Here is a 20,802-nt window from a genome sequence, read left to right on the forward strand (position 1 = left end):
GCAGGGGGTCCTAATATATATATATTACTCTTGAAAATGTCTGAAACAAGAAAAATATGTCTAATATAATATAAAGGTGATTCACGCTGACAGAATGTAGCCTTGCACCTTTCCAGTCTATGGTAGCCTGTGCTTTGCTGATGTTAATGCATTGCGTTCGTTACGTCAAGCCATACCGGATAATTCATAACATACAGTATCGCGTGCGAAGTTGACAAACATCTGCAGTTAAGCATAGCCTACGACTACTTTTGAAGTTTAGTCGAAAAAGTACAACTTTTGGTGAACGACTGAAGTTATCTACTGTCCTTAGCTAACATTTCGTTCTACCGTGGAGTTAGCTGGTCAGAAGCACCAATGGATCGGTGTTTAGTGAGGAGAGAGACTGCCACAACAAAGTTACACCTTCACAGGATACAGGGAAACAAAGTCAAAAAAGAAAAAGAAAAAACAATGAGGAATACATCAAATACGGATTTACAGTGATGATAGCCAGAGCAGGAGAGGAGGTACCACTGTGTTTCGTGTGTTCAACATTACTGTCAACTGAAGCTATGAAGCCGTCGAAACTATTGCGGCATATGGAGACGCATTACGTTTTCTTGAATGCCAAGCTAATGAGTACATGCAACAGATGTTGCGTGATTTTCGTATGACTTAAGTTCTGGATAAGTTGCCAGACCGAATTTTCTGAGCTTGCTGCAAAAGCAATGAGGTGTATTTTGCAAACTTTCACACTACCTGTTCGAGAGCATTTTTTTTTGGCGTACATGAAGAATAAGTACAGGGCAAGAGAATAATATGAGACTGTCGCTGTCTACAATTTCGCCACGAATAGACAGGCTGTGTGGACTTCACCATGCCCAGATATTACACTGACAGGTCTCCCCTCTCCCCACACATGCACGAACAAACACACACACACGCACGCGCGCAGGCACATCAGTGGGCCGTGGATTACTTTCTAGTCAGAATGGTGGTCCCTGGGACAAAACCAGTTGAAAACCCCTGATTTAGCAGACGCTTTTGTCCAAAGCGACGTACGAAGGAAAGAACAGTCAAGACAATAAATACTATTTAACATAAGAAATTGAAAAAAAGAGCAGGAATGTAAGTGCAAGTTATGTACTAGTAGAAGTGCCAGTTAGGAAGGGAGGTGCTCTCTGAAGAGTTAGGACGGGAGGTGCTCTCTGAAGAGTTAGGAAGGGAGGTGTTCTCTGAAGAGTTGTGTCTTCAAGAGCTTCTTAAAGAGAGGGACGCCTCTGCTCTGGTAGTGCTAGGCATCGTTCCACCACCGTAAATATACAAATAAGAATAGTCTGGATTGCCGTACCTGCACAGACGGCAGTGCTAAAGAAAATGTTGCATATATACACACAACCACACACTCTCTGCTCTCACACATCAATATCAAAGACACACTCACACACTCACACACATATACACACACGACCACACACTCTCTCTGTCTCTCACACATCAATATCCAGCTCAGCACAGCATGTGGTGATATTAATTTCAAGTTTAATTAAGCTCATTTTGTTGTTCAGAGCAAGCTTTACATCTTATCAGCCTACATCATTCCCCATTTAGTGTGTGTGTGTGTGTGTGTGTGTGTGTGTGTGTGTGTGTGTTTGTGTGGAGGAGGAAGAGGAGTGATGTACGTGGTTGCCATAGGGATGAGCTGGGCTGCGGCTGTGTGCAGAGACTGTTAATAATGATTAATCTATAGATTTCAGCAGATTCACACAAGGGAGTAAATATCTTCTGCAGCTAACAAGAACCCTGTATGAACACTGCACAGGCCACATACACACACACAAACACACACACACACACACACACACACACACACACACACCCTCACACACACACACACACCCTCACATTCACACACATACACACACACACACACACACTCTCACACACACTCACACATAGTCACATACAGATATTTACCAAAACAGTATATAAACAATAAATAAATAAATAAACAGTCACCATCACAATAAATAAACAAACACCCGCCATAACAATAAATAAACAAACACCCGCCATAACAATGAAGTGTGTGTGTGTGTGTGTGTGTGTGTGTGTGTGTGTGTGTGTGTGTGTGTGTGTGTGTGTGTGTGTGTGTGTGTGTGTGTGTGTGTGTGTGTGTGTGTGTGTGTGTGTGTGTGTGTGTGTGTGTGCGCGCGCGCTTGTATTTGAAGAGCATTAACATGGTTAAGTGGCTGTCTCTAACCCTGTTTTCCTTAGAGTGTGACGGTGGAGTCTGAAGGAGTTTGTGTGTGTGTGTGTGTGTGTGTGTGTGTGTCTGTCTGTCTGTCTGTCTGTGACAGTGGAGCCATGCAGGCATGAGATAGGAGGTGTGTGCAGGGGGAGAAATTAATTTGTGAATATGAAAAGTAGATGGAACACTCACACGCATACTAATGAGATATACTAATAATTCTCCCTCTCTCTCTCTCCCTCTCCCTCTAGCTGTCACTCTCTATCTCTGTCTCTCTCTCTCTCTTTCTCCCCCTTACTCTCTCTCTGTCTCTCTCTCTTTCTCTCCCTCTCTCTCTCACTCTCTCCCTCTCTTTCTCTCCCTCTCTCTTTCTCTCCCCTCTCTCTCTTTCTCACTCTCCCTGCCTCTCTCTCTGCCTCCCTCTCTCTCCCCTCTCTCTTTATTTTACTCTCTCTCTCTCTCCCTCTGTCTGTCTCTAAAACACTGTATCACTTTCTGCTTCCCCTCTTTTATCTTCTCTCTGTCTGCTGTTGTGCAATATCCCTCCATCTATCACTCTTCCATTGTTCTCTCTACAATTCATCCATTCTCTCTCCCTCTCTCTCCCTTACTTTTTTCTCATTCATTTTGCTAGTCTGACACATACCTCACCTGAACATGTTTTTATATTGTGTGTGTGTGTTTGTGTGTTTTTGTGTGTGTGTGTGTGTGTGTGTGTGTGTGTCTCCTCCAGATATCTCAGTGGTGGCTACCACCTCCGAAGGCGTGCACACTCAGGCCGTCAGCTCTTCCTCCTCCTCCTCCTCCTCGTTCTCGTCCTCCCTCCGTGTCTCTACCTCAGAGCCCCTCCACGAGGCCGCGGGCTCTTCCGGCTCCTGCCCCAGCGCCCCCGACAGCACCCCGGGAGGCCCCCCCTCCTCCACCAGCATGGTCACGGAGGGTAAGGGTGTGTGTGTGTGTGTGTGTGTGTGACATCAGATGTGTGTGTGTGACATCAGATGTGTGTGTGTGTGTGACATCAGATGTGTGTGTTTGTGTGTGTGACATCAGATGTGTGGGTGTGACATCAGATGTGTGTGTTTGAGTGTGTGTGTGTGTGTGTGTGTGTGTGTGTGTGTGTGTGTGTGTGTGTGTGTGTGTGTGTGTGTGTGTGTGTGTGACATCAGATGTGTATGTGTGTGTGTGTGACATCAGATCAGGCTTTTAGCTAGGATTTTTTTAGGGGGGGTCCATTTTGTCATTGAACCTACCGCAGGCGCAAGTATTGTAGGGGGGTCCGGGGGCATCCACCCCCCCCCCCCCCCCCCCCCCGTCAATTTTGTTATTCCTAACTGTCTGAAACGCTATTTCCTGCATTTTGAGGTGCACGTTTTGTGGAATTCAGGTAATATTTTTTGGTGTGTCTGTTGCAATATTTTTGCTTAATTGTCACATATGATGTACATCAGTGTACCACACAATCTGAAAATCATACCAACACAGAAGAAATTCAAGCCAGAACTGCCATGTACATCTTGTATGTATGCAGGGGCAGGGGGGGCTCCTGGTCACGTGATAATAACATAGTGTTAGACTTGGCTGACCCAAAAAAAGTTTTACTGTTTATGAATATCTGAGTCCCAGAGTCTTCCTTGACAAGTGATTACATATTCAATTTTGTTAATCTTTCATATTTTTTGTGCAAGACACTTAGCAGTTAGCACACAGTTGTACATGTATTGTGTATTAGCTATGTTTTGTTTTTTTATGCTACGTGTATTATATGCTAATATAGGGTGACCAGATTTGAGTTTGTGGAAAAGATGACACTTCGTCGGGGACCCTGTCCCCTCCCCCGCAACGGAGTTTTGACATATTTTTCACATGCAGATGACATATATTATTGTCGTGCCTGGACAACATGAATGTACTGTTTTTACTTCATATGCATTTACTGTAGTTAATGCAATACCTTATTTCAACTGAAACACCTCCTCATGTTGCTTCACTATATTTAAATCATGTACTTATAGGTCATACATGTGTAAATAGTGTTACAAATCACGGATGCGTAATATGGCTTTTTATTGCACTATACACTAAACGCGACACAATTTCAAAATGGCACGGGCTTTATGCCCTGTTACAAGTTATCTCAAACAGACTTTGTTACCGTCACACACCTGTGTAAATGCAGTCCCAACACAGAACAACGACATGCAATTATTACAGTAAGGAACATTGTTAGGGGACATCGTTGAGCACTAGTGCATCACACACAGAAAGGTATGCGCCGCCGCACGGCATTATGGGGCGACTATGCCAGCACGTTACAATAGGCTATGTATTTACTGAATTAAAATAATTTCAGCTTGTCCCATGTGTTTACTTGCTGATCTGGAGTCAGTTTGGTAGGATTTGGGTATAAATAAATAATTTTATTTAAAACATTGATTTTTACGTTAACGTTAAAATTCACGCATTAGACGTGTCTGTGTCGTGCTACGAACTATCTGTTCATTTCAATCTGTTATTATTTTCTTTTGTGATTGAAATATTATTACCGGAAAAACAGGGGATGAAAAACTCAGGGCGTCTGTAGGTCGGCCTAAAAGTAGTGCGTCCGATTTTTATAATTTTAGAACAGTGAGTCCGAAAGACGCACGGACGCATGTCTGGCTAAAAGCATGCATCAGATAGATTCCCACCTCTAGATTAACATTGATACTTAAAGGGTGGCCGATCCCAACCTGCTTGAGAGGAACTGATTTAGATAGGAATCAAGAATATGCCAATATACTCACCAAGCGATGATCCACAGAGAACACTCAATAATCGTGTGTGTGTGTGACATCAGATGTGTGTGTGTGACATCAGATGTGTGTGTTTGTGTGTGTGTGTATGTTCGGTGTGTATGTGTGTGTGTGTGTGCGTGACATCAGATAGATTCCCAGCTCTAGATTAACATTGCTACTTAAAGGGTGTCCGACCCCACCTGCTTGAGAGGAACTGATTTAGACCGGAATCAAGAATATGCCAATATACCCACCTAGCGATGATCCACAGAGAACACTAAAGGCCAATTTAGGGTCGTTTTAGACGCAGAGCCGTAAGCACGTAATTTACACAAGGAACTTGTTTTAGACAAGTTTTGATTTAAGGTTCGTTTTAGACGCAGGGCCGTGTTGCAAGGCTTGTGAGCCGTGTTGCGTGTTGCAAAGCAAATTGACGCCAGAACTGTAGATTTATTTTGAGTTAAGCGTATTTATTGCAGCAGGACAAAGGAAAAAAACTTACCGGAGCATGAAAGTGAAGTGGGCGAAAGGCTTGATGTTATGAATACATGTGTTACACAAAATACAAATGTTGGCAATTCAGTACCAGTGGCGAAAAAGACAGATCACATGACGCAAAAGTTCGTTTATTGACACATCTTTTAATGACTGCGACAGGCTTTAAAACGATGTGTTTATGAGTTACATTATTCAAAGATGAGGCGGTAAACGGCGAGAGAATCTCATCATGTTGTCAATGCTTGTAACTACAATGGTGCTGGCCACAAGGTAACGGCAGGTTAATGTTAACTTTTGTATATGAGCAGACCGGGCTCATTCTATCAAAATTGTGGGTGCAATTGATTGATTCACGTCAATATGAACTCAATGAAAGATATCACCATGACTCACAAGTGGCGGAAAATGAATATGAAAGTACCTATTTGTTCGTGAATTACCACATTCTCTCCAAACAATCGCGAGTGAGAATGGGATATTCTCTCCATACATTCGCGGTAATTTGAGCGTTCTTATAAGTGTTTAAAGAGTATTTGTAAAGGAGTTCATGTCTTCGGACCTCTTCTGTTATGTTTGTTCCTAATCCATAAGAAAAGGCTTGTGAGACGGTCTGCAGGGTATTCATGATTTTAAAAAATGTCTGGGTCTAAAAAAGACTGTAGTATGCTATTAACCCGGAAACGTGAGACTCTGTGAAAGGCTGTGGTAGCCGGCCAATCACAGACTTTGCGAGCTGCGTAGGGCTGTAGTGTTTTAGTCGCATAGTCAGGAATTTTGGCACTTAAGCATGTAAGGGGGGATATTTTACCGCGCAAGGGGGGGTTATGTATCTTACGTGCTTACGTCTCTGCGTCTAAAACGACCCTAAATCGGCCTTAAGTAATCGTGTGTGTGTGTGTGTGTGTGTGTGTGTGTGTGTGTGTGTGTGTGTGTGTGTGTGTGTGTGTGTGTGTGTGTGTGTGTGTGTGTGTGTGTGTGTGTGTGTGTGTGTGTGTGTGTGTGTGTGTGTGTGTGTGTGTGTGTGTGTGTGTGTGTGTGTGTGAGAGAGAGAGAGACACACACACGCACACCAGATGAGTAATCATGATGTTTATCTAGGCCTAGTGGTATTTCTACATCACTAGCATCCTTGTGCTGGGGTGTCAAAACTGACCTTCTTCTTTCTCCTTCAATTAGATGACAGAAGAGGTTCATCCAGCCTATCAGGAGAGGGTGGGGGTGTGGCCATGCCCCGCCTTCCCTCCTGCTGCCCTCAGCACTCGCCCTGTGGAGGCCCCTCCCCCGGTCATATGACCCTAGGGCACGCCCACCCGGGCTGCATGCAGGGCGGAGTCTCCCAGCAGGCGGTCGCTCAGCACAGCCACGCCCCCCACAGCCATGCCCCCCACTCGCATCACTTCCACCACCACCATCATCACGTGGCTCCGCCCCCTCTGACCTTCAGTGAGGGGGCGTGTCCTCTGGAGAGACCTCAGGCCCAGCACCCGGGGGGCAACCAGTACCACGACCAGGTGAGAACACACACACACACACACACACACACACACACACACACACAACAACCAGTACCACAACCAGGTGAGACACACACATTAACACACACACACACACACACACACACACACGCACACACACACAAACAGCAACCAGTACCACGACAAGGTGAGACACACACACAGCACCGGGTACCACGACCAGGTGAGACAAACACACACAAACACACACACACAGCAACCAGTACCACGACCAGGTGAGCACACACACACACACACACACACACACACACAGCACCCAGTACCATGACACAATTACTCTCACACACTCCACAATATAACACAATGTAACACAACACAATACCACAACCAGGTCACACACACACACACACACACACACATTAACATGCTTTAACATACATACACATTAACACCATGACTGATTTCAATGCCAGGTAACACACATGTTCACACACACATACAACACAACACACTGATTTCAATGCCAGGTAACACACACGTTCACACACACACATACAACACAACACACTGATTTCAGAAAAGAAGGGGGTCTTAGTCCTTTTTTTGTGAATTCCCCAGGTGTATATTAATTATTGTGTGTGTGTGTGTGTGTGTGTGTGTGTGTGGTGGTGGTGCAGTTGGGGTTCTTGAGCAAGTGAAGCAGGAATTTGTTCACATGTTGGGGAGGTGAAAGAGATTGATGGAGAGAGCGAGAGAGAGACAGATGAAGAGAGAGAAGGGTAGATGAGATAGAGGCAGAGGACACAGTGACTTGTAGGGATGGGGTGAGAGAACGAGAAATTTAGATATGGGGAGAGAGGGGGGAAAGCGTGTAGGACGGAGAGAAAGAGAGATGGTAGATTAGAGAAAGGGATGGAGAGAGAGAGAGATGGGGTGAGAGTGAGAGAAGTGAGACTATGATCAATTACACATGTATCCACACACACACACACACACACCCACACACACCCACCTCGAGAGCAGACTGCAGTTTATATGTGTACACATACAACCACAGCCAGTGTATTTGTGCTTGCAGTAGACATAGAAAAGCAGAAATGTTTCAAGACTATTTCCTCTTCTTTCAACCAATAACCATCCCTTTTTTATTTCCTCATGTCTCCATCTCCACCATTATCTCTCCTTCTCTCTCTCCCTCCCTCTCTCTCTTTCCCCCCTCCCACTCTTTCTCTCTCTCCCTCTCTTGCTCTCACGGTCTCTCCCTCTTTCCCCCCTCTCACTCTTTCTCTCTCACTTTCTCTCTCCCTCTCTCTTGCTATCCCTCTTTTTCACTATATCTCCTCTCCTCTCTCTCTCTATCCCTCTCTTTCACTCTCTCTCCCTCTCCCTCTCCCTTCCCCTCTCTCTCTCTCCCTCCCTGTCTCTCACTCTTTCTCTCTCCCTCTCTCTCTGTCTATCCCTCCCTGTCTCCCTCTCTCTCTCTCTCAGACTCTGCCGGTTGATCTCAGTAGCAGTGCGGTGCGCGGTGGTGGTGTTGCCGTATCTGGTTTCCATGGCACCTCAGCGTTTGACCCCTGCTGTCCCGGGTCGAACTCGCGCCCCCCGCCCTTTGACCCCTGCTGCCCCGGGTCGACCTCACGGCCCCCGCCCTTCGGGTCCCAGTCAGGGGTGGGTCTGAGCCAGGCAGGGGGAGGAGCAGAACCCTTCAGCCCAGCGCTGGTGGCCCAGAGTCAGACCCAGCCTCAGCTCTCCTCCTGCCGCCACTACGTACACCCATCCTGTGAGTATACAAACACACACACGCAGACACGCAGACACACACACACACACACACACACACACACACACACACACGTTTGTACACACAGTATATTTCAATTTCAATTTTAATTTTATTAAGGATAGCCCCTTGAGATGCAACATCTCGTTTTCAAGGGGGTCCATCGATACATTACATGCCATATTTTGTGAAATAGTAACAAAATACATACTGGACAAAACACAAACACATTCACACTCAACACAACTTACATTGCACCCCAGGCCAGCCCCCATATATATGCACGCACGCACGCACACACATACTCAAGTTATTGAATCAGAGACTTTTAGTATAAAATGTCTACTAACTTCTCTTTATATCCCTTCTCTCCCTCCCTCTCTCTCTCTGCCTCTCTCAGACGGTCCTCTCGCTCGCTCGCTGCACCACCAGTCGTCGGCCTCCTGCCCTCACTCCCACGGTAACCCCCCTCCCCCGCCCCAGCCCCCCCCTCAGGGGGACTACGTCATCCCCCACCCCGTCCACGCCTTCCACGCCCCCCCGGCCCCCACGGCGGCTCTACCCGCCCACCTGCCGGGCTCCAGCGGGGCGCCCCTGACCCAGCACCTGGCACCCGTCCCCGGACCCGACCACGGCGCCCTGCCCCACCACCTGCCCCCCGTCCTGGGCCCTCAAGTGCCACGCCTCCACCAGCACGACATGCTCCAGAGGATGGAGGCCCAGCGACGACGCATGATGCAGAACCCAACGTGAGTGTGTGTGTGTGTGTGTGTGTGTGTGTGTTTGAGAGTGTGTGTGTGTGTCTGAGTGAGTGAGTGAGTGAAGGTTTTGCAGTAGAATATTCATAGTTGTTGTAGGGTGTATGTAAAGTCGCTAGAGCCATGCGGTTTATGTGTGTGTGTCTGCATGTATTTATGTATGTTTGCATATGTGTGTGTGTGTGTGTGTGTTTGAGAGTGTGTGTCTGTGTCTGTGTCTGTGTCTGTGTCAGTCTGAGTGAGTGAGTGAGTGAGTGAGTGAGTGAGTGAGTGAGTGAGTGAGTGAGTGAGTGAGTGAGTGAGTGAGTGAGTGAGTGAGTGAGTGAGTGAGTGAGTGAGTGAGTGAGTGAGTGAGTGAGTGAAGGTTTTGCAGTAGAATATTCATAGTTGTTGTAGGGTGTATGTAAAGTCGCTAGAGCCATGCGGTTTGTGTGTGTGTGTCTGCATGTATTTATGTATGTTTGCATATGTGTGTACGTGTGTAGGAGTTTAGTGCCTGAAAGTAAAGAATAAAGGCCGATTTTTACTTCTCCGATTCGGTCGTAGAGGGACACTTTCGCACGCCTTGGCAACACCTTCACCCAGGTGTTAACGCCCATCCGAGCCCTCAGAGAGCTGGTCGGAGAGGAACGCTTTTTTCTAACTTTTCGTAGAGAGTCGGAGAGAGTCGGATACCCCCTTGGCTGTGATTGGTCCACTAACGACATTATTTCCCAACGACATCATCACCCACCGAGTCAATGTCTCTCATAAAAGAAAATAATCGCCAAGTTCTCCAACCAGTATACAGAACACTTGTTGTCTATCTACATCTCACTCACGGTGTGTGTCAAACTCACTTTCATTAATCCATCCTACTGATTTTTGTTTAGCTTCCTATCTTGATCTATTTCTTTCTTAATGTAGAATGGTCGGAGCAAAGCCTCATGGGAAATTGGACAACTCCCGCACAGTTAAACTGTTAAACAAACTCCCGCACATAGGTAGAAGGCTGTTATCCTAAATGGGATTCATTTTATTGTCAAAAACACGAAGTGGAGTTTATTTACAGCCAACACCATTGTATTACAAACACTGACAACACACATGCATAATGAGAAGGTAGCCTACACCTGGCGATTCTCTTGCCTTTAATCTTTCACCTTTGAATAATGTAAAACGTCGTTTAAAGCGCTGTTGCCGTCCTTATAATTATTATTGCTGCGGTAAATTACTTTCAGCACCCACAGCCGTCGTAGAAGTGTATAGGGCCTGTAAGTATGATCAAATCCTTCTGAATCCGACCACCCGACCATTTATTTTCGAGGGCGGAGAAGGTCGGAGAAGGATGCAGAAGTATATTTCACGCTTAAAGCCTCAGTTTGGGTGTGAAGATGGTCCTCCTCCTCCTCTTCTCTCTCTCTGCTGAGCTTTCCTTGTTCTGTTATTAATGTAAATCGTGTTTTTGTACATGTGTTTTAGTAGTGGAATTGGGGATGTCAATGGATTAAAGTAATAAATAATAACCTCTCCCCTCATTCCCTTTCTCTCTCTCTCCTATCTCTCTCTTTCTCCTCTCTCCTCTCTTCTCGCTCTTCCTCTCCTCTTTCCTCTCTCTCCCTCTCTCTTCTCTCTCCCCCTCCCTCTCTCTTCTCTCTCCCCCTCCCTCTCTCTCTCTTCCTCTCCTCTCTCTTTTCCTCTCTGTCTCTGCTCTAGGCGTGCTCATGAGCGCCCCCCTCCGCATCCCCACAGAATGCACCCCAACTACGGCCACGGCCACCACATCCACGTCCCCCAGACCATGTCCTCCCACCCCCGCCAGCCCGACCAGAGAACCACATGGTACACACACACACACACACACACACACACACACACACACACACTGCAGATGCACGCACACACACACACACACTGCAGATGCACATACACACACACATACAGCCGCGGAAAAAATTAAGAGACCACTTCAAAATTATCAGTTTCTCTGGTTTTACTATTTATTGGTATGTGTTAAAGTAAAATGTACATTTTTGTTTTATTCTATAACCTACTGGCAACATTCCTACCAAATTTCAAATAAAAATATTGTCATTTAGATCATTTATTTGCAGAAAAATGACAATTGGTCAAAATAGCAAAATTGATGCAGTGTCTTCAGATCTCGAATAATGCAAAGAAAACAAGCTCATATTCATTTTTAAACTACACAATACTAATGCTTACACTTAGGAAGAGTTCAGAAATCAATATTTGGTGGAAAAACCTTGATTTAAAATCACAACTTTCATGTGTCTTGGCATGCTCTCCACCAGTCTTTCACATTGCCGTTGGGTGACTTTATGCTACTCCTGGCGCAAGAATTCAAGCAGCTCGGCTTCTTTTCATGGCTTGTGACCATCCATCTTCCTCTTGATCACATTTCAGAGGTTTTTGATGGGATTCAGGTCTCGAAATTGGGCTGGCCATGACAGGGTCCTGATCTGGTGGTACTCCATCCACACCTTTACTGGCCTGGCTGTGTGGCATGGAGCATTGCCATGCTGGAAAAAACACTTCTCAGAGTTGGGGAACATTGTCAGAGCTAAAGGAAGCAAGTTTTTCTTCCGGGACAACGTTGTACTTTGCCTGGCTGAGGTTTGTAAAAGACCATAAGGATTGAAAAAAGCGGACTGGAGGGTCTTCTAGTTCGTCTTCTCTGATGAGTCCAATTTTCAGCTTTGCCCAACACATGGTCGTCTGATGGTTAGACGGAGACCTGGAGAGGCCTACAAGCCAGAGAGTCTTGCACCTACTGTGAAATCGGACTCATCAGAGAAGACGAACTTAGAAGAACCTCCAGTCCGCTTTTTCAATCCTTATGGTCTTTTACAAACCTCAGCCAGGCAAAGTACAACGTTGTCCTGGAAGAAAAACTTGCTTCCTTTTGCTCTGACAATGTTCCCCAACTCTGAGAAGTGTTTTTTCCAGCAGGGCAATGCTCCATGCCACACAGCCAGGCCAGTAAAGGTGTGGATGGAGTACCACCAGATCAGGACCCTGTCATGGCCAGCCCAATTTCGAGACCTGAATCCCATAAAAAACCTCTGAAATGTGATCAAGAGGAAGATGGATGGTCACAAGCCATGAAAAGAAGCCGAGCTGCTTGAATTCTTGCGCCAGGAGTAGCATAAAGTCACCCAACGGCAATGTGAAAGACTGGTGGAGAGCATGCAAAGACACATGAAAGTTGTGATTTTAAGTCAAGGTTATTCCACCAAATATTGATTTCTGAACTCTTCCTAAGTTAAAGCATTAGTATTGTGTAGTTTAAAAATGAATATGAGCTTGTTTTCTTTGCATTATTCGAGATCTGAAGACACGGCATCTTTTTTGCTATTTTGACCAATTGTCATTTTTCTGCAAATAAATGATCTAAATGACAATATTTTTATTTGAAATTTGGTAGGAATGTTGCCAGTAGGTTATAGAATAAAACAAAAATGTACATTTTACTTTAACACATACCAATAAATAGTAAAACCAGAGAAACTGATAATTTTGAAGTGGTCTCTTAATTTTTTCCGCGGCTGTATATTCATATTCATATTCACACACACACACACACACACACAAACACTGCAGATACACACACAGACATTGCAGGTACACACGCACTGACAAACACATACTCACAATGCAGCATTGTCATATGTTATATAAAATATCCATTTTAATGTTCAATACTCAGGGTGAGTATTGTTCTGCTCTCTCTAAAAGTGTGTGTGTGTGTGTGTGTGTGTGTGTGTGTGTGTGTGTGTGTGTGCGCGCGCGCGTGCGTGTTACAGGGAGCTGGGCATCGAGACGGGAGTGACTGTAGCACCGTATCCTTCAGGGCACCTGCACACACACATACCCCACTACCATCATGCACCACCCAGGCTGCACCACTTCCCTATGCCTTTCATGGTGAGTATTACGCACGCACGCATGCACACATATACACATATGGAATTATTACTCATGTCCACATACACTCACTAGACATTACCTTAGATTTAAACTCCCATAAGATGAACTCACCTAACTGCACCCATCACACACACACACACACACACACACACACACACACACACACTCCTCGTGTTGCTATGGACACAACTGCATTATCATAAATATGCGATCCTGATTAATGATAGGTTTTGTGTGTTTGGAACAGCTGTTACTTCTGAGTTTATGAATAATGCATGGGCCTAACACCACCATAGTAGCAACACACATACACACACATATAGACACACACATATAGACATGCAGGGCAGTCACACACATGCTCATATCTAGACACACGCATCAACAAATGAGGTAGAGATGCTTGGCCACACTCAGGCACAAACACGTTCCCACACACACACACACACACACACACACACACACACATACTGTGGCTATGTGTGATTTGAGGAGTGTGAAGAGATGTGGGCAGTGTCAGGCTTCGCTGACTTCACTGCAGCCATGACGATCATCCTGTGTGTGTGTGTGTGTGTGTGTGTGTGTGTGTGTGTGTGTGTTTGTGTGTGTGTGTTGGCATATACTCAATGGTATCACATAGGGCTGGGCGATAAAACGATAAAAATTATTATCGCGATAATGACTTCCCTCGAATAAAGCTATCGTAACATTAATTCATTTTCAATAATATCGATAATGTCGATAGAGAATTAGGAGAATTAGGAACAGCAGTCCATTTAATTTCTGTGATGCAGCAGGAAGTTGCAGAGAAATGGTAATTCAGGGTGGCCGCGGGGCATTAAAAAGTCTTAAATCGCTGCGTTGTCTATGGTTAGGTCAGAGTGTAGACTACTGCGCAGCTAAAGCGTCTACATACATGACTAGATAGCCTACTAGCTGGCTAGCCTGCTAGCTCTCTAGTCCTGTCAGCACTGTTTCCACACGTTACACCACGCCCGCTAGCAATGTATTAATTTTACCTTACAACGAACCAACAGTTTATGGAAATTAAACGGTGGTCACTTAAACATATTCATCACAGTGTGAGACAGAAAAAAAAAATAACGTTACCACTTATTAGCCAGCTGTGCTGTAATCTGCTGTTGCTCTGATCTTGGGAGGTGGTCTACCTGTTGCTTTGATCGCTAACTTGCCAATGTAACTCAATCCCTGGAATACTTTGAGTACTAAACACGAACAATGTCCTATGTTTCCATTGTGCACTTTATTCGCAAATGTCATTTTCTTGCTGTCGTTCAAAATTATCGGAACTTCTTGCTTTGTTAGGGCTGAATCTCGTAGCCTAGACTCGAGGCAGAGCTGCCAAGCGTCACGCTTTGAGTGTGACAGTCACGCAATTTGACCCATTCTCACACCACATGCCACACTTGACATTTCTCACGCTTATTTCCCCTTTCAATACTCTCAATTTTTTTTCTCCATGATATTAAACTTCCTTGCGGCTTCGAGTCACTCTAATTGACTGACCGAGATAACCAATCCGTCAGTCCTTTGTGCCTAAATCTAACCAACCTCGGAAGGCACCACGCAATATAAACCAATCAGAAGCAACGTAAGGCGGGTCTTGAAACCCACTCGACTTTTCCCCGCTTTCTAAAAGAAGTACGTAACTCAATCGTGTTCACTGTTGATTTGCTGTTTCTCCTAGACCTAGACGAACCGGTTATTATCAGACTTCAGTTTGTTTACTTGGAAAGATTACTGTATACTTCCACTTTTGATTTGTTTTGAATTTGAGAAATGTTGGGAGTTTACAATAAAAAAGAGACATTGAAACCTTTGGTTTGTACAGGCGTTCTTGTCTGAAGCAAATGAAACAGACTTATTTTATATCGTCTTATATCGTTATCGAATGAAAATATAAATATCTATCGTGATAATTTTTTACCCATATCGTCCAGCCCTAGTATCACATTCTGTTCTGTATGTATCAGGACCTTTAAATGAGCCATTCATTGGCTGCCACCAATTGTAATGTTTGTTGTTGTTGTTGTTGACCTGGCTGTTGTTGTTGTTTCCCAGCACACTGGGATGTCGGAGATGCCCTACCCCCACATCCGTTACATCTCCTCCAGGATGACTGGATTCGGACGCACCTACGAGGTGAGACCTCAGCAGCATCAGGACCAGCACAATACAACTCACTCTTCACCAACTCAATGCTCACACTCTCTCTCTCTCTCTGTGTGTGTGTGTGTGTGTGTGTGTGTGTGTGTGTGTGTGTGTGTGTGTGTGTGTGTGTGTGTGTGTGTGTGTGTGTGTGTGTGTGTGTGTGTGTGTGTTTTCCAGGATCTCCTCCGCATCGAGGACAGACTGAGCACAGTAAACAGAGGAGCATCCCAGGGAACTATAGAGAGGTGCACTTATCCTCACAAGTACAAAAAGGTACGAGCCCTCCTTTTGTGTGTGTGTGTGTGTGTGTGTGTGTGTGTGTGTGTGTGTGTGTGTGTGTGTGTGTGTGTGTGTGTGTGTGTGTGTGTGTGTGTGTGTGTGTGTGTGTGTGTGTGTGTGTGTGTGTGTGTGTGTGTGTGTGTGTGTGTGTGTGTGTGTGTGTGTTTATGTGTGTGTGTGTTCAGGTGTATTTGAGATAATGTAAGTTTACTATTAACAGGTAATCTAGCATGGTTGCATCTTGTACAGAGAGAGGAACTATAATGACTTTCTGAGCATTTGACTTTTCTCACACACTCACACACACACACTCACACACACCCACCCACACACACCTGCACACACCCATGCATGCTCACACACACACACACACACACACACACACACACACACACACACACACACACACACACACACACACACACACACAGACACCGTAATCATATACAGTATGTTCATTCAGTACAGAAATGAAATGCCATGGAGATGTTGTGTGTTAAGAGTGCAGCTAGTCGAAACATACTAGTAGTAGTGAGTTGGCTTCTTAGGTATCCATGGAGATGATGCTGCTTAGGTTGCCATGGAGATGATGCTGCTTAGGTTGCTGCTGCATTAAGATCACCTGACCCCCCCCACCCCAGTAACATGCCCCCCCTCCCCCCCTGCTGCCCTCACAGAAGTTGGGGAAGACAGAGACAGAGGCAGACATTGAGGAACAGTTATCCCCCAAGACACGATCATCTATTGGGAAAAATATGCAAGCAACCTCAACCTCGGTGAGAACTAAAAAAAATCACATCAATCAATCGGGAAAGAGACAAACTAAAACCCTAGAAATGAAACACAATGGCTGCCGACTCTGCAGTGCTTCGGGCCCTGGGTTTGGGACCGACCGGCTCGGAGCGGGTCGCACGGGCCGCGGGACAGAAGCACTGCAGAATCAGAGGCTGTGTGGGAGGCAGATGGGTCTGCCCTGGGTGGAGTGTGTGTGTGTGTGTGTGTGCGTGTGTGTGTGTGTGTGTGTGTGTGTGTGTGTGACAGCGAGTGAGCGAGATGCAGGGGGGCTCTGGGTGGAGTTGTCTAGTGGGTGTGGGACTCCTCACAGCCTGGCAGAGTGCAGTAGACTGACTGAACTTCTCTAGGAATATTAATACTCATATTGTCATATTGTGTTTATGACATGCTTTTCTTCCTAGCATGACGGTGGGTGTGGGTGTGGGTGAGTGACTGAGTGTTTGTCTGCCAGAGCAAGTCAGCCATCGTGTCCCCTGTGCTTGAGTCTCTCGGCCCCTACATGTGTATTGCTGCACACCAGACCACCATGCAGGAATGTGTCCTTTCAAAACTCTCTAAGCCAATCCAAAGCAGAGCTCACAAAGGCAGTGGTGCCGATTCAAACCGGAAACCGGTCTCTAAGGTCAGATCAGGTCTGGGTCGTTTATATTCCAGAATCAGCTGATATGTTGTAAAAGAGCCACATGCCCCTAAAGTTGCCCCTATAGCTGATGAGCTATACTATAACTCATTCTATGCAGGTAAAAAGGCCTTGTGTTACAAAACACTCCTTGATTCGTAATGCTATTAATCCTGATGGTGTGAGTTCTGTGTGTGTGTGTGTGTGTGTGTGTGTGTGTGTGTGTGTGTGTGTGTGTGTTGGTGTGTATGATCTGTAAATGTGCTTTGAAAACTGTGTGTGAGAGAAAGCATGCGAGAGAGATGCAGGGGAGTTTATCTGGCTGTGTGTGTGTGTGTGTGTGTGTGTGTGAGACAGCGAGCGAGAGAGATGCAGTGGAGCTTATCTTGCTGTGTGTGTGTGTGTGTGTGTGTGTGTGTGTGAAATAGCGAGCGAAAGAGATACAGTGGAGCTTATCTTGCTGTGTGTGTGTGTGTGTGTGTGTGTGTGTGTGTGTGAGACAGTGAGCGAGAGAGATACAGTGGAGCTTATCTTGCTGTGTGTGTGTGTGTGTGTGATGCAGTGGAGCTGATCTTGCTGTGTGTTTTGTGTTGCTCACACAGAGAAAGCTGCACGAGAAGGAAGACGAGGACGAGGGGCCTGAGGAAGACACAGAGGAGAAGTGCACCATCTGCCTGTCCATACTGGAGGAAGGGGAGGACGTCAGGTACATGACCTGTGTGTGTGATTGTGAGTGTGAGTGTGAGTGTGAGTGTGAGTGTGAGTGTGAGTGAGAGCGAGAGCGAGGGCGAGAGCCTCTGTCTGGGAAGAGAGGTTATCCAGCCAGGTAGGAAAATATTAGCCCATCACTTTCTGTTGGGCTTGTGATAGGAGTGATATGTGAGTTCTTCTGCCCCCTGCTGGTCTGTTATCGGAACTGCGTGTTTTCTTTAGAAATCTACACGTCTTCATTTCATCAGATGAAGCAGCATTGACCTCATAGATCAGATGAAACATTGACCTTTGACCTCATAGATCAGATGAAGCATTGACCTCATGACTTCGTAGATCAAATGAAGCATTGACCTCATGACCTCATAGATCAGATGAAGCATTGAACATGTAGGAGAGGTGAGGCTTTGAACTTGTAAAAGCACTGAACTTGCAGACAGCTGATCTCCCTCCCTCCCTCTCTACCTCCCTCTCTCTCTCTCTCTCTCTCTCTCTCCCTCCCCCCCCCCCCCCCCCCCCTCTCTCTCTCTCTCTCTCAGGCGTCTGCCATGTATGCATCTCTTCCACCAGCTGTGTGTGGACCAGTGGCTGCTGACCAATAAGAAGTGCCCTATCTGCAGAGTGGACATCGAGGCTCAGCTGTCGTCCGAGAGTTGATGCTGTTCCTCCAGTGTTCCTTTATCTCTTTCCGTTCGTGGAGGAACTCCCGCGCTCCCCTCCCCTCCGTTTTTTCTTTTCACTCTCTCTCTCCCTCTCTCTCCTTTGCTCTCTCTATGTATCTCGCTCTCTGTTTCTCTCTCCTCTCTGTGTTTTGTTTCTTTCTTCTCGAGTAACGCATTCAACCAAAGATGGCATCACTTCCCTGCGACACTGACCCCGCCCCCTAATGCCAACCGTTATGTCAAATCATGAGGGGGAGGAGAGAGGATGAACTTCAGCCAATCGGAAGAAAGGAGAGAATGAACTTCAACCAACCAGAGGACAGGACAGGAGAGGAGATTTCCCCAGCCCAGAGTGCCAGACTCAAACACCCGCCCGCTCTGCTAGAAGCCACGCCTCCATTGTGGATTGTGAATTTGTTGTATTTATAAAGCTTTTATTTTCATTTATTTGTTTTTGTTTTCTGCATGGTTCCTTGCGATGCATTTCTTTGCACATATAATGAACTTGGCTGCCCCACAGCCCGTGACCTGCCCGGTTAGGAGACCTGCTCCCGTGAAGAAGAGGCGTCTTTGGATACCTAACGCCTCGCTTCTCTGGACACGAATGTCCACCCCCGTTTCAAATGACAAGATGCATTGCAGGCCTCACTCTCCGTATCAGTATATTGATTATTGATTAGTTTACATTTAGATGATGTGATCTGTGATCGGTTAGTTTTCCCTGAGTGATTCATGACATTCCTTTATGGGAAAAGAAGACAGATATATTGTTAGAGAGATTGGCTGCTGTCGTAGTGAGCACAACCTCAAGCCCCCCCCCCCCCCCCCTATTTTTTAAATGCAAACGGTCTGATGCCCTGACGAGAGTGATTGTGTGTGTGTGTGTGTGTGTGTGTGTGTGTGTGTGTGTGTGTGTGTGTGTGTGTGTGTGTGTGTGTGTGTGTGTGTGTGTGTGTGTGTGTATCTACGTCTGGGCCCTTGATGCGACCCTGTCCTCCATGCCTGAATGAGAGGGTATTGGGTTGAACCCCATCACATGGACACAGACTAATGTCACATGAGCATTGAGCTCGGCCCAGCGAGAGAGGACCCCCACCTCACCCCACCCCAGCGTTCTTCCTTCTTGTGCTCCTCCTCTGAACTTATTTTTTTCTTTATGAGGACAAACAACCTCTATTCAGAGCAGAAAGGAGCAGTGGATCCCCCCCCTCTCTCTCCTTCTCTCCCTTTCTCTCTCCCCCTTTCTCCTTCTCTCCTTCGCTCTCTCCTTCACTCCCTCTCTCCCTCTCTCTCTCTCTGGTCTTCTTTTCTTTAGCTCTGTGGCAGAAGAGACCTCTTCGTCGCCATGGAAACAGAACACTAATGTTATTCTCTAGCTAACTTGCATATACTTGCACATAAGAGACGGGTGTGCTGGGTGGACGAGTGAGCGAGAGACAGCGGACACACGCCCTGGCCACGCTAGCAGACGGCTGTGTTGGCCGCCGCTCCAGCAGGGGAGGCTTCTGGCCTGGATCTCTACTTCTGAGTGCTGAGTTGTGAGGAGACGAGGATGCGGTGCGGTGCGGCAGACACGCAAACAAACTGTAATAAATCTGAATGGCGTGGAGGAATGCAGCACTGAGGGCTGGCATCCATGCATTCATTGACTCAAGGGCCCCCAGAATGGTATTCCGTGGGCTTTATATTAGTTTTAAAATAATGATATTAATAAAAATTAGGTAACTGTTTCTTGTGTCTGGTGTGTGAATTAGAAAGGGTGTGATTCATTATCTTGCTCTTTTTCTCTGTGTGTGTGTGTGTGTGTGTGTGTGTGTGTGTGTGTGTGTGTGTGTGTGTGTGTGTGTGTGTGTGTGTGTGTGTGTCCTCACATTCACATGCCTGTGTGTGTGTGTCCTCACATTCACACGTATCTACCTCACACCACTTTCACTTCAGTGTTTTCTTTAACGCTAACCACACAAACTACACGTTCAGAAGCACATAAGTACCTCCACACACACTACACGTTCAGAAGCACATAAGTAACTCCACACAAACTTTACGTTCAGAAGCACACATAAGGAACTCCAGTCTAACCACACACTACACGTTCAGAAGCGTACGTTACTCCAGT

At 46.1% G+C, this 20,802-nt stretch overlaps 1 protein-coding gene across 4 annotated transcripts in view; it reads left to right on the plus strand.

The window, feature by feature from the left end:
• Window positions 1–20,398, plus strand: part of rnf111 (ring finger protein 111) — a 73,717-nt gene extending 53,319 nt beyond the window's left edge. For 2 of the 4 annotated variants that reach the window (XM_080841183.1, XM_080841184.1), the window contains exons 5-15: window positions 2,967–3,179; window positions 6,682–7,016; window positions 8,469–8,760; window positions 9,161–9,509; window positions 11,214–11,339; window positions 13,325–13,445; window positions 15,531–15,611; window positions 15,798–15,893; window positions 16,577–16,675; window positions 17,916–18,019; window positions 18,564–20,398. In XM_080841183.1, coding sequence (XP_080697309.1) covers window positions 2,967–3,179; window positions 6,682–7,016; window positions 8,469–8,760; window positions 9,161–9,509; window positions 11,214–11,339; window positions 13,325–13,445; window positions 15,531–15,611; window positions 15,798–15,893; window positions 16,577–16,675; window positions 17,916–18,019; window positions 18,564–18,681 — 1,934 coding nt within the window. In that variant the 3' untranslated portion in view covers window positions 18,682–20,398. The remainder of the gene's footprint in view (window positions 1–2,966; window positions 3,180–6,681; window positions 7,017–8,468; window positions 8,761–9,160; window positions 9,510–11,213; window positions 11,340–13,324; window positions 13,446–15,530; window positions 15,612–15,797; window positions 15,894–16,576; window positions 16,676–17,915; window positions 18,020–18,563) is intronic. The other 2 variants (XM_080841185.1, XM_080841186.1) reach the window with 2 other exon arrangements.
• The last annotated feature ends 404 nt before the right edge of the window (window positions 20,399–20,802 follow it).

This window comes from Sprattus sprattus (assembly GCF_963457725.1).
Source record: "Sprattus sprattus genome assembly, chromosome: 6".
NCBI classification, from domain to species: Eukaryota; Metazoa; Chordata; class Actinopteri; order Clupeiformes; family Clupeidae; genus Sprattus; species Sprattus sprattus.